Source organism: Rattus norvegicus, chromosome 16, assembly GCF_036323735.1.
Source record: "Rattus norvegicus strain BN/NHsdMcwi chromosome 16, GRCr8, whole genome shotgun sequence".
NCBI classification, from domain to species: domain Eukaryota; kingdom Metazoa; phylum Chordata; class Mammalia; order Rodentia; family Muridae; genus Rattus; species Rattus norvegicus.
Window position 1 is genome coordinate 9,554,921 of NC_086034.1, and position 14,654 is coordinate 9,569,574.

Here is a 14,654-nt window from a genome sequence, read left to right on the forward strand (position 1 = left end):
TTTTCTTAAAAAATAATTTATTACAATTAGATTTCGCTAATAAATTACTTATTTTAAAAACTCTAAGCAAAATCCCTGTCATTTCATTTATTTCAAAAGGTAGATCATTGGGTTGGATGGCTCAGCAGTTAAGAGCACTTTCTTAAAATCTACACGGCGGCTCACAAGCATCCATTACTCTAGTCTCAGGGGATCTGGCACCCTCTCCTGGCCTCTGTGGATGCATAGACATACATAAGCAAAACACTTATGTACATATAGTAAAAGTAAATAAATCTTCAAAAGACAGATTGTTTCATCACTCCTTTGGAACAACTCCAGTGTCCTCCTCTGGCCTTAGAGCAAGTCCTGGTCTCCACATCTTAAACGAGTCAGGGCAGAAATCTAACAGGGAGAGGTTCTGCTGCAGGGGGTAGCTGTTTTCATCCAACTCGAAAAGGCTCTGGATCTTCAGCACGCAAGGTTCTGCACTGACTGCCAACAAGGAGTGCAGCAGGTCCGCAGCGACCATGCCGTAGGTGACCTCTGAGGAAGGCACTGAGAACAGAGCACACACGACACTCAGGACCCCACTAGCTGCACACAAACACATTCTGAAGGTTTCCTTGTTTCCCTTGGTTCCTCAAGCTTTATAGACACACATCTTACATTTCTTGTTCTATACCTCTCTTTCTAGCTTCAAATTGTTGAAGGGAGTCTAGAAGATGGCGTGTTTCCTACCGTGTGTGAAGGCAAGCACAAGCAATGCTCACACTGACAGCAGCTCCAGCCATCAGCTTCTAAATACTTGGGGACTGAGGCTTGCTCTTTCCTGAAATAAGGAGGCCATGTCTTCGGGACAATCAGGAGCACTCGTTCTTGAAGGACCTGGGTTTAATTCCCTGCACCTACATGCAGCTCACACCATTCCTAACTCTAGTTCTAGGGAACCTAACATTCTCTTTTAACTTCTTCTGGTGTCTGAGTGTTTACACACTCAACTCAACACTCACAGAAAATATATATAAGAAATTTTTAAAAGGCCCTCATACTTACTGTTTTACAGTTTTAATCACAGGAGTGCACACACAAACTGAGCATCTCGGAGCTGAGGTTCTTGGGACCGGAATGTTTTGAAATATTAGATTTAAAAATAAAAAACAAATACCCCAAGCATCTGTATATCCATAATAAGGTGCCTTAGGGATAAAGCTCAAATCTAAACATCAATTTATTGTTTCCTATTTTTGGATTAGATGCTCAACTTTTTTTTTCTTACTTCCCTGTCTGACACATTCCCAAAGAGTTGATTTGGTTAAGATAAAATATTTAGTGATTCATATATATCTCTAAAGGACAAAGCCATGACAGGAAACAAACAAATGAAAAACATGGTCACGGTCATGTTTTAATAAATGTTCAAGAGCGTATAGGAGCTTTCCTAGTATGATCCGCAGGTTAAAGCAAATAGTACATTTTGGGGCTGTTTAGATCTTCGTCAGTTAGGACTTTTATTAGGGGCTAGAGTCATGCCTGAGATTTTACCTGAAGCTGACAGAAACTATATAAATGCGTGCTTATGCTTTTTTAATGTTTCAAGAGGGATTTCTTTAATATTGGTTTATTCGGAGAAACACTGCCAAGTCTGAGCCCTATGTAGACTAGAGGTCCGAGGGCTTAGATAGTGTACTGTTACGGAATCTTTATCAAAGCAAGAAATAAAAGGTACGTAAGAGCTGGAGTCACTCACTAGTTAGAGCATGTGAGGCATGAATGAAACAACTTTTTATTAATATAGAAGCAACCCACGATTACAAAACTAAGCAAACGACAGAACTGGATTAGCTTGTCCACTTAGGGAGCCTGAGGCTAACGAGGACAAGCATGGAGCACGGTCGTCTGACGGGTGAGTGCATTTGCTTCCTTCTTTGTCCCCGACTGTCCCGGGCATCAGCTCAAGACCTCAGAAATCCAACTACAGGTTAACTTCAATTCACGGTGCTACACACTTCTGTTTTGTTTTTAACTACTATGAGACTAGGATCCTCGTGTTTTTGCTGACCAACTAGGAATTTAGGCTAACGAGAGAAGGAGCTTCTTTTATTCATGTACAAGGCAGATGTAATGAGATCTCACCTTCCAACTCATGTAAGCTTTTATGTTTCACCCCAGCTAGACTATCTCTCTATTTTATAGACAGGGGAGAGCTTTATGTGCAGCGCTGTGCTCTGTGCTGACGAACAATTGCTGCGTGGTGGGGTTTACCTATCACTCTGCTGAGGCAATCTGGAGAAATGTTGAAAAGAATCTGCTCCATCATCTTCGACCCAACATGGACATAAGTATTATGTCTTCCATCAACTATGGTCATTAAAGCCGGTCTACAAAAATAAACAACAGAACTTAGAATCAGACTCAGAAATAGAAAGGAATTTAGTGACGACAAAATGTGACTGCAGATGTCACCCCTTCACCCACATAACCCCAGTCTCCCTCTGTCCACCTCTGCCTCTGTGTCCCTCACTTGCTCTTATTCTGTCCTCTCTCTCTTCTCTCTTCCATTCTTTATTTCAGCAAATACCAACTGAGTCTCTACTGTATGCTAACGCCGTGGACACTCGTGACAAGACGAGTCCTTCATCCAAGGGACTTGGGAGTCTGACAGGAAAGGGGGTTTTGTTTATTTGGGGGTTTTTTCTGCTTTTTGTACTGCTCTGGTTGGCTGGCCGACTGGTTGGGAAGTTTTTGGTTTGGTGCTAGGGATCCAATCCAAGAGCTCATGCATGTTGGTCAAATGCTGCACCACTGACCTTTACTTCTAACTCCAAGATTAGACTTTTTTTTTTTATAATGTTGCCAAGATGACTCAATGTGGGCCAGAATAACCTTTTCAATAAATCCTGCTGGACACATAGGCAGGAAAAAGAATACAATAAGAAATCACGTTAAATAAAAGAAGCCAGATTCAGAATGACAAACACCACATATTTTATTTATATGGAGAACCCATGTTAAAATTGTATGTATCCTATATATGTAGTTACCTATACTATACATGTTACAAATGAGACTGTAAATATGGTCCTTAAAAAACCAGAAGAGAGGACTGACTTGATGAAGAAGGGGAAGCAGCTGGAACAGCGTGAGGAGCCATAAGGGGAAAGGGTCGGATGAGAACAAAGTGTAATGACACAAATATATGAAGAAGCCATGATGAATCCATTGCTTTGTATGCTAACCTAAAAATTAATAAAATAAATATTTTTTTCCTTTTTTCTTTTTTTTCGGAGCTGGGGACCGAACCCAGGGCCTTGCGCTTGCTAGGCAAGCGCTCTACTCTACCACTGAGCTAAATCCCCAGCCCCCAAAATAAATATTTTTTAAAATTCATGCTACAACATGTTTATATCAATGTGCAAAAGAAGGAAATTGGACTTCTTCCTTATACCACACAAGGAAGTCAATACACAGAACAAATTACAAACCTGAATATGACAGCTAAAACTATTAAAACCTTTGAAAGAAAACATAAGTATAAATGATGTTGGCTTGAAAGAGGCACCTTTCTTATATCTAACATCCAAAACTCCAGCAACGGAAATTAAAACATGAGACCTAACACAGGAGCAGGGATACGGAGAGCGTGAGCTGCACAGCGGCTCTGGGAAACAGCCTGGCCATGTCTTGTATGGCCAAGTGTGTCACATAACACAACAAACACATTCCCGAGTGTACATACCAAGCACTGAAAACTGTGTCCGTATGAAAACACGTTCACAGCAGCCCCAAGGAGAAAACAACTCCAATGTCCATCAATTTACAATGAATGAATAAAGTAAGACACATAAAGTAGAACACTACTTTGCAATAAAAACTAAGTACTGTGCTAAGGATGTATCTCAGTTAGGATGCTTGCCTAGCATACATGAACCCTGGATTCAATTAGAACCAGAGAAACCAGGCATGATGATTCAAACCTATAATCCCAGAACACGGATAGTAACAGGAAGAGGATCAGAAGTTGAAGCCATTAAGTCTCAGGTACACACTAAGTTCAAGGTAAACCTGGGATACATGGCGATGTGCCAAAAAAAAAAAAGAGGAAGCTCTCACAGCAGCCATTGAGGTAAACTGGGTGTGCCCCTCTCATTAGCTCAGGAAGAATAAGGAAAAGGATAAGGCCTTTGGCCTCTGGCCTCTTGACAGAACTGCTCAGACCAAAACCCAGTACCAGGACCCAGTATGTGCGATGGAGAAGTAGCTGTGGGCAGTGCTGTGGACAGCGATAGGCTCCTGAGAACATGGCCAAGGCTCAGACAGCTAAGCTTGCAAGAAAAGACCAAAAGGACCAGAGACAACAACTCTAAGGACTAAGAGTGTAAGCAGTCAAGGAACAAAGTCAAGGCAGATGAAAAGTGGACCATTCCCAAGACAAAGAGGAAACGAATCCATCTGACCTCAGCAGGAACGGTGTTTAAAAGCCTTGAAGTCTCTGAGATCTGCATGTGCTGGACCACTGCAAGTATCTCGAACACTGCAAACGAAGAAGGAAAGGAAAACTGGACTCTCTCCTCCCAGACTCTGAGAAACAAAAGAAGTTCAGCCAACCCAGCCATCCAATCACAGCTTGGAAATCCCACCTGAGGAATAAGGTCCTGAGAAACCCCATCGAAGCCCAGACACGAGAGCAGTGTTGAAAAGCAGTGTCCATCTTCATTGCAGCATGAGCTGCCCCCGACCGGGAAGATCAAGTGAGTACCTTTGCCTCTCCAAGCCCTGAACAGGCCTCAGGCATCACCGATCTCAAAGGCCACTGACCCTGGTTTCAGGGAGACCCATAGCAGCTTCTCTGGCCTGGCCACATGCCAACCCAGCGTGGCCTACCAGGATGTCTGCATCATCTGCAGGAACCAGGTACACCAGAAATCTAGTGCACATACATGTAGGGGATATACTCATTAAATTAAATAAATAAAAACCAAAAAAGGGCCAAAACATGAAATCATAAGGAAGAAGGCTCATCAAGAGTGTGAGGACGCTGTTTGGGGAAAAAGCAACTTCTTCTACAGTGGGGAAAAGACAGGAAATTTTCTAGACATTATGGTTATATAATATAAGCTACCAAGATCACTGGAACAAAGTGATTTTCCACAAGGATATTAAGATAGATACAGATGCAGACTAATTATGACATATAAATATGTAGACATGTAAACAGGCAGATAAAGTTCTCTAGTCTCAAATATTTTTAAGCACAGTAAAACTGACAAAAGACGTATCATTCAGTTACTTTTAGTAGGTGAGTCATAAAGATAAAGAGGGGGAGGGGGGTTGGGGATTTAGCTCAGTGGTAGAGCGCTTGCCTAGCAAATGCAAGGCCCTGGATTCTGTCCCCGGCTCCAAAAAAAAAGAAAAAGAAAAAGAAAAAAAAAAAAAGAGGGGGAGGGATCGAGGAAAGGAAGGAAAGAAGGAAGGAGGGAGGAAACTAAGTTAGTTACCTGGGCAGAGGCTAGAGAGCAATGCAGTAAATAGCTTCCCCCTATAGTTTCTGCCTCTGCTCTGGTTTGAGCTCCTGTCCTGGCTTCTCTTAATGATGCTCTGTTACCTGGAAGTGTATAATCCAATAGACCGGTGGGTGGTGACCCCACTGGGGAATGCATATCAGATATTCTACATACCAGATATTTACATTCCGATTGATTTAGTAGCAAAACTAAAGTTATCAAGTAGCAATGAAACAATTTTATGGCTGAGGTCACCGCAGCATGAGGAATAAAGGGTTTGCAGCATTAAGAAGGCTGAGAACCACTGTTTGGTCTAAACAAACAGACCTTTGTTTCTCCAAGCTGCTTTCGGGTACACTGTCGATTATCATAGCAACAGAAAGCTAACTGGGGCAAAACAGAAAGAACCAACTCCACTGTCTTCTGTCCTCCATATATGCCCCATGGCATGGGCACATAAACATCACATATACTAATAATGATAATAAATTTTGTAAAATTTAAAGTATTGATACAGTCCACAACATGGATGAACTCTGGAAACACTCCTGAGAAGTAAGTCAGCAAAGACCCCCATACTATAAGATTTCATCTGTGTGAAATGCTCAGGACAGGCAAATCTACAGCAACAGAAAGTAGGTTAGCAGTTTCCACTGTGAAGGACAGAATGACTGTTAGCGGGTGTGGAGCTCTTAGTACCAAACGTGGTTATGATGACAGATCTGTAATCCTGTGGATGCACTATAATCACTGAATTACAGTTAAAATCCTTAAATATTTCATTGTGTGTGTATGGAGGGCCTATGTGCACATACAATGTGAGTTAATATGATGCGTATGACTTACTGCTCAATAAAAATTATTTTTAAAAGTACAATTAACTACAGATTGCAAGGCATGAATCTGAGGCCTGCCCGGGCTACATCGCAAGACCCCGTGCCATCACCTTAAGTATGCTGTATAAAGTGAATTGACTATACTTCATTTTGAAGCCTTTAACTGTCAGTCAGCCCGTTTAGTATGTCTGTTGTATACTATGAACCTTAATTCAGTCTCCTTAGCAATTTACAAAGCAGTAGTGAACTTCTGGTCAGGCCTGGTGGCACAGGCCTTTGGTTAACTGGGAGGCTGACATAGGAAGATCAATCTTAAGGCCAGCCTGAGCTACAACGTACAAGAAGGTCAACCTGGGCAATTCAGCAAGACCTTGTCTCAACATAAAAGGTAAAAAGAGAATACATATAGCATTTGCCTAGAATAAGGCCCTAAATTCAATCATCTAGATTGAAAAATAAGGGGAAAAAAGTAAATTTCATTCACTTACTTGTTTTTATTTGTTTAATTTATTCATTTTGTTGTTGTATAACAAGGTCTGGCCATGAACTTGAAATCTTACTTTAGTCTCCTATTACTGGGCTGCACATGTGTGGCACCAGGCCCAGCTTCACTCACTCACTTCTGACTAGCACAGCTCTCTGTACAGAGACATCAGGTGTCCTGACCTCGCTCCTCCATCACCTGTGTGTGAGCCATGACAAAAGAGCTGTGGAACGCAGAAGGCATGAAGGCGTGTGCCCACCACCTAGGAAGCTGCTGTAGGATTGCGAGTCTGACACCAGCCTGGGCTGCCTAACAAGACCTTGTCTAAAACAACACAAAAATAAATAAAACAAAAACAGTGAGTACACAGTTTCCTTTTGAGATATTTCAACATTTATAAATAATAGGAAAGGACCCAAAACAGTGTCACTTGCAGCTTTTTGTAAAAGGACTGCAATTTTACGATTATAAAAAACAATTGTCCAGGGCTCTGAGCAGCGATCTGAAAGCAACGTGCTCCTCACTGCGCAGGCTCACTAGCAAGCTCACCGGAGAACACACTGACCAGCGTATCTTTCCCTTCTACAGTGCAGGTGGGAAACGGAAGCGCTGAAGGCTAAACAAATATTTTTCAGCCTCTGCAAACAATCCAGGGAGAGGCCACAGAATACTTTTAATGTTTACATTGTCATCGTATGCCAAGATGGAGAAACTGTTCTGGATGAAACTGTTAGACACTGGTTAAATGTGAACAGTCCTCAGTATGGCTGTTTAAATGAAAGAAGATCTAGTTAACCCTCTAAAATAGCTCAACATTACTGGGCAATTCTCGGTTTCAGAAACAGTTATTTGTCTCTCGGGGAAGTTTTGTCCTCTTAGGCCCTTGTTTAGTTAGATTATAAAGGGTTGGTATCTGCTGCTCTTAGTCACGTCCATGCAGTAAATAGTTTCTGTCAGACCAACGGAATACCGTACTTGGCCGCCTTACCTGTAGAACATTTTCTTCCCAACAAACGGCAAGCAACCCAGACACTGTCTGTAGATCCTGTTCTCATCCGTCTGCAGTTCTGAGCCGCACTGCGCACAGCCAGCATAGGTGATACGGGGAAGAGACGAGAAGATGCTCTGCAGACTGCTGCGAGCATTCAGAGCCACCTTCTGAGCTGCTGTAGCACAGAACACCAGCTCTGACACCCTGGCTGTGATCAGAACCACTCCTATGTGGGGGGCGAGGGGAGAATGTAATTATTTGATTCAACAGTAACTTTAATTGACAAACATAGCAATATGGTTCATTTACAGTCACTTACTGTATAAGCCACACCAAGGTCTTGTTCTTGGAACTCATCCCTGCCTACAGAATGTCAATTTATTTATGGCTTCCATAAAGAACCTATAATATTATGGAGGATTTGCCCGCAGCTGAGTGAGTTCTGGGTTCCTATTCAAAGAGGAATTAAGTGCAGTGTGGGGAGGGGTGGTTTTGTTTGTCATTAACTGTAACCTCAACCATGTTAACTAACAATGCATTTATCTACTAAACATGTATTGAATGCCTATTACATCTACTATGATCTTTTGATCCTAACTTATTTTTGCCTTTCTGCATACTAACATAGCCTATGAGTCTATCTGAATATGACTCTCCTCTCCATAGTCATTTAAGGGTTTCTTTAAGCCTTCAGATTTATTCTTTGCTCTTTTGTTAATCAGCTTTGGTCACTAAAACAAAGCTTCTGACATAATGTAAAGGCAGAGAGATATATTTATTTGGGTTCCTGGTCAGAGGCGTCAGAGAGGCCATGGTGGGAGAGGACAGCACAGCAAGGCAGCTCTCATCACAGCAGCCAGGAAGCAGAGGGAGACCACTGGTGCTGGCTGTTGGGTTTCCTTGTGCTTTTCTACCCTCTGGGCCCCAAGCCTATGAGATGCTGCCACCTACAGTCGGAGTCTGCCTTCCCCCTTGGTTTACTGTCCTTAGAAACACCCCACACACTCACACAGAGTGGCATCACCAATTTCCTAGTCCTTTTTACTCTAAACAAGTCAGCAACCAAGAATAGCCACCGTGGTCCTCTTACAAAGTCTAGCCCAGGATGCATCACGTTAGCCCTCACCCTATTTTCTGGCCACCTCTTTTGGAGTTCAGCAGTTGGGACGCTCCTTGACGCTTTCCATCTGCCTTGTCTCTCGGATTAAGACGCTCCATCATCTCTGCTCGGGCAGATATCGCTACATGAGGTCGTGGGAATGGGCAGTGGCCACATGTTTAATAAGCCGTAGCAGACACAACACTGCCCTTTTCCACAGGCATGTTCAATCACAGACGAGATGAATGAGAAGTGCAATTATCTCAAAAGACTGTCCACATAATTCTGCACTTTACATATTTGCATACCCCTTTCTAAATTTAAGAGGCACTGTAAAAGTGGACTTTGCCTTCAGGGGCATTCTGGAATCTAGGCACCCAGATTCTGCTTCTTATGGCTCGTCACAAGGAGCCAGCCCTCCCCAGCTTCTGTCAGCAAGCAGACCTTCTTGGGAAATCTCTGTGATAGCTCCTTTCTCTTGCCCTTTATTTAACCTAAAAAATAGTACCAGGCTAGGAAGAGTTGTTTGTTCCTGTGCATTCTCTTTCCACTTTCATATTTAAAACAACGACAGAAACTATGACTTCTGTCCTAGTAGTTGACCACAAGAGAAGAAAAGGGCTAAATTTAGGGGTCTTTTGAGTACAACCAAAGGGAAGCACATCCCTAAAGTTCCCGAGCACATCCCAGTGCCCGGCAGCATCAACTGGCGAAACTGTCTCTTCACTACCACTAACCATTGGCTCGGTGGCCCACTGTACTGTTGACTTCCGTGAGGTTATTTTTATTTTTAAGTCTAATTCTAGGTTTCAAACCTCACAGGTCCCTGTCTTGTGTAAGTGGTAATTACAGTTGATTTCTCCATTGTAAGAAATAAAAACTGTGAGGAGATACAGCCCCTCTGCTGCCTATGGCATCCCTTCACATGGCAGCCGTCTCTGTGGGGAGATGGAATGTTGAGGGTGGGCACTGGTGTAAATATTGATATGATGCCTCATTACCCAAGATTTCACCGTTTAGTGTAAATATGAACCCTGCTTTGGCCACAGCAACTCCAAGTTCTAAAGTGGTATAAAGTGTCATACCTCCTCTGACCGGCATGGCCGGAGAGGCCAGAAGAAAGACACCCATTCGCCAGCAGCAGGTGCCACTACAATGGGCCAAGGTGTGATGGAGAAATGGGAAGGATGGAGCCCTCAGTGAAGAGATAGAAGAGAAGAGAAGCTGAGGGGTTCGTACACCGTGGGGAAAGGTGAAACTGGAGACTCGATGGCAACAGCGGGAACAGGAGAATGTGAGGCCATGGTAAGGTACTGGCCCAGGCCAAGGGCCATGTCTGGGAGACCACGCAGAAGTCTGAGGGCTGTGCTCCCACTAGAGGTTGGCAGGGGTGGCAACATGTTAGTCTAATTGGCCCACACTGCCACCTGAGGCCAATGAGGTTTGAGAAGTCATGATCACGGGAGCGAGGCAGTTTACACTGAATCCTCTGGGAGACCGACACTGGTGCTCAGCTCACTGCCCCCTTTGTCCATGTCTATTTAGTTAGGACTTGAGACCATGGATGATGCTACCCACATTCAGGGTGTGTGCTCCCTCCCTAGTTAAACCTCTATGGAAACGCTCTCACAGGTACATCCAAAGGTTGTGTCACCTAGGTGAGTCTAAATCCAATCAAGTTGACAATGAAGATTATTAATCAACACAATACATATATGAATTAACATGACTAGTGAGATTTGATCTATCATTTGGCCAAAGGAGAATAAGGTCGAGAATTACTACCACCTTGTTATATAACCCCTGCACACACCCACACCCACACACATTCCTGGCACATAGTTCCTGACACTATCTCAGAATAGTAGGAGTATGCATGATTCTAAGATGACTTGAGTAACAGCATTAACATCTGGGCCCCTTGGACATCTTGATTAAGAATATATGGCTTATAGAAGCAGAGTCAGAACAACCCCTTGAGCCCACAGGGATGGGAAGAGTGTCTTTTCCACAAGCTAGAGTAGAAAATCTCACAACTCACAGAATACTGGCAAACCCAGACACTCTAGTTACTTCCCAGGAAATTCATGGCACATTGGTGGTGGGGGTGGGGGGTGGGGTGGGAGGGTGGTTATCTCAATTTTCATCTTAAATCAGAAAGAGCAAAAGCAAGTAGGTAGGAAAAAGGAAGTAATGCAAATCAGAACGGAAGTGAATAAAGGAGAAAACAGAAAAATCATCATAATGTGAATGCAATCAATAAAATGAATAAAAATAGACAAAAAGAAACACAAATTACTAGTTTCAGATAAGATCAATAGTATTACCTAGTCTATAAATATTTAAAAGGCTAGTAAAAGAATGACTTAATATCAATAATTTTTGCTATGTCAATTTTTTTTAATATTTATTTATTTTATGTATGTGAGTACACTGTCACTGTCTTCAGACACACCAGAAGAGGGCATCAGATCCCATTACAGATGGTTGTGAGCCACCATGTGGTTGCTGGGATTTGAACTCAGGACCTCTACAAGATCAGTCAGTGTTCTTAACCACTGAGCCATCTCTCCAGCCCCACTACATCAATAATTTAAATGAACAAATTTCCTGAAAACTATAAACCAAAATTCACTCAACAAGTAGAAAATCTTCATAGCTCTGTATTTATTAAGTACATTGAATTCATAGTTAAAACCTTTCAACAGTGAAAACTTCGAAGCCTGAGATGCTGGTGTACAGCTGTAATCTTAGCCATGGAGTGGCCGCGAGTAGAAGAATCGTGAGCGGAAAATCAGGAGAAGCTAGATAATGATATATAAAGGAAAAACATAACTATACGTGAAAGACATTAGGTGATCAGAAGACTGTGAAATCAATATCTGGCTCATCTACCTATAGAGTGCTACATTTCACTTTCATATTTAATTATATACATTCTCACAAGTGGTAGCCTCTTTGCTTACACTGAAACTAGCAACATTTTATGTATAAAGATCTTACCTGAATACTTATCTGTTAGGTGAGTTGCTAAGTCTGATATCTTGACAAAGGAGGATGTATTTTTTTGAAATTTTGCTTTAAATGAAATTGCTCTTGTATCATCATCAAACAGGCATTCACAGGATGACCACAGTGTTGTATGTAATTCTAAGTTTTCTAGTATGCAGTTCCGCTGAACAAAAAGGTACTTAAATTCCCAAATACAATCTTAAACAAAAACAAATAAAAAGTCACCAAAATAAAGGGTCTATACTCAGAATCAGGTTAAGTAGACTAACCTAATTAAATCAGTTAAACCTAACTTTTATCACTAAAGAATGTGGGCAAAAAGACAAAATATAACAATGTGTTAAAGCAAATGAATTGAAAAGCTACAGATGTTAAGATTTCTGAGAGAGCCTCTCTCTTAAGAGTCCCGGCTGCCCTGAACTCTTAGGCCTCCTGCCTCTGCCTCCACGTACTGGAACTGCAGGTGTGTACCACCACACTAGCAAAACCACCTTTGTGATCTTTCCTGATGATTTCTTGGGCCCCAAAACAACTGCCGTTTAGAACAGCACAGTCTAATTTTAACATATATAAAGTCTATAATAAATTTTTAGCTAGTTGAGTTTTTTAACTGAAATGGACATTTTCTGACTCCCTCATTAAGAACTAACTTTCGTTGTTTTGTTTTTATTCAGAATTGACAAGTAACTCAGCCAGTCTATGCAGACAGCATCATTAGATATTAGGTGGGTGCTGGGAACTGAACCAGGTCCTCTGCCAACAGTCTAATAGCTGATTATTGGGAAAACTTGTAGAGAAATATCCTTTTACTTTAGTGTAATTTTAAAGTTGAATATACAAATATGTATGTACATACACACACACACAATTATTGACCAGAAAGTCTATACTGCTATTGCTTAAAAGTCGGAAATGTTGGGCTGTTGGCAGAGTGTGCAGTGTGCAGTGTGCAGTGTACAGTGTGCGTGAGACACTGCATAAACTGCGTGGTGGTGCACACTGCAGTGCGGCCTCGTGAGAGTGAAAGCAGGTGGCTCAGGAAGTCAAGATCAGGAAATGAGTGGAGGCAGCCTGGGCTAGTCCCTGTCAGTCCTTACGGAGGTTACCAGAATAGGGGCTACTGTGTGCAAACACGGGTTTGTTATCGTGGTTCCGGGGAAGTTAGGTAAATAAGACAGCTAAATTGTTTCATCAGTAAACTATTGCTTGTGGCAAACTTGAAGTTATATTAGAAAAGTTTTTAACCAATTTAAATCCGTATTTGAATTGTGGATTTAGCATATAATCGGACTACAAAGGTAGACATGACTGACTGGATAATACATAATCATCCAAATCATCCAAATATAAGCTGGGATTATATGCATTGCTCTGCTTAATTAGCTGTGCTAGGAAAGCACTTTATCTTAACTTGTGATGCATTCGAAACGATAAACTGTATTTTAAAATAACTGCATGAAAATGACATTTGATTCTGTATAAATTATTTTACGGTCACCTAATTATGCTTTTGTTTGTTTGTAACAGGGTCTCATGTAGCTCAAGCTGGCCTCAAAATACCCACGTATCCAAAGATAGCATTGACCCTGACCCTGTGCCTCTACCTCCCAGTGGTGAATTTACAATTACTCTCCAGAAATATGATTTATGTTGCTGGCGTACCTCCACTAGAACCTAAGCCACGATCAATGCCTGCTGCATACCTGCTAATAAGACATATTTCAAAGAAATGAAATTTGGGGATTTCTTCCTATTCTTCCCCAAAGCATCAATTCCATATAATCAGAAATGATTATATAAGCTAGGTCTGTTATCCTTAAGTATGCAAAAGCCAGTGCCTACTACAGAGGCTGACATGGACATAGCCTCAAGAACTGCTAAAGGAACAAACAAGAAGGCTAACAGTTTCTGGAAGTTCGATCACTTAAATGATCCTTCAAAACTGAAATTTCTCTATTAAAAGGAATTGTCTTGAGGTATTAAAGCAGATGTTAAAACTTTAAAATAATGAGGATATATAAAAATTTGGGCTTAATTAGTGAACTCAGCAAAAACAATTTATATCAGAATTCCTGTGTACATGCTTTCAATATTAACTAAAAGTCATAGAATTATCTAGATATATTAATAAATTCTCTTCTACTACCACATAATCTTAACTCTAAAGAAATAGTCACATTAAGGAAAGAGCAATGTGGGGGTTGGGGATTTAGCTCAGTGGTAGAGCGCTTGCCTAGCAAGCGCAAGGCCCTGGGTTCGGTCCCCAGCTCCTAAAAAAAAAAAAAAAAAAAAAAAAAAGGAAAGAGCAATGTGTTCCCCTACAACTCCACCTCTGACCTACATTTCGTTTAGCATGCACTGGACTCGTGTTCACAGCTAACATAGAATGGTCAGTGATCATGTCTGTCATCAATACATGTTTGTCAAATTTCACAACTGGACAAACATCTGTCACTATTTGATCATAACATAAAAGTCAGACTTATCTCAAATCCTAGTTAGGGGCTATTAATGATTAAGAGACAATGTGACAGATCCTACCTACAGATAAGCACTTGGGCAGAAGTCTGGATGCAACATTAACTTATCCAAGTCTGAAATAATGAATCATTTGATCAATGTCTACATTATTTTGCAGAGTAAAGTAACTAAAAAAAAACACTGATTAAAACATCTCTCTATGTTAAAATCAGAATTTCACAGCAGTAGAAAGATACTGTACTAATTCATTGAAATATCCCTTCTAATT

General features: G+C 41.4%; 1 protein-coding gene across 11 annotated transcripts in view; it reads right to left on the minus strand.

Moving 5' to 3' along the window:
• Positions 1 to 14,654, minus strand: part of Shld2 (shieldin complex subunit 2) — a 91,266-nt gene continuing 76,612 nt past the window's right edge. For 9 of the 11 annotated variants that reach the window (NM_001025028.2, XM_008771136.4, XM_063275584.1 and 6 more), the window contains 4 exon segments: positions 1 to 537; positions 2,245 to 2,360; positions 7,792 to 8,020; positions 11,897 to 12,103. In NM_001025028.2, coding sequence (NP_001020199.2) covers positions 299 to 537; positions 2,245 to 2,360; positions 7,792 to 8,020; positions 11,897 to 12,103 — 791 coding nt within the window. In that variant the 3' untranslated portion in view covers positions 1 to 298. 11 annotated transcript variants of the gene reach the window in all.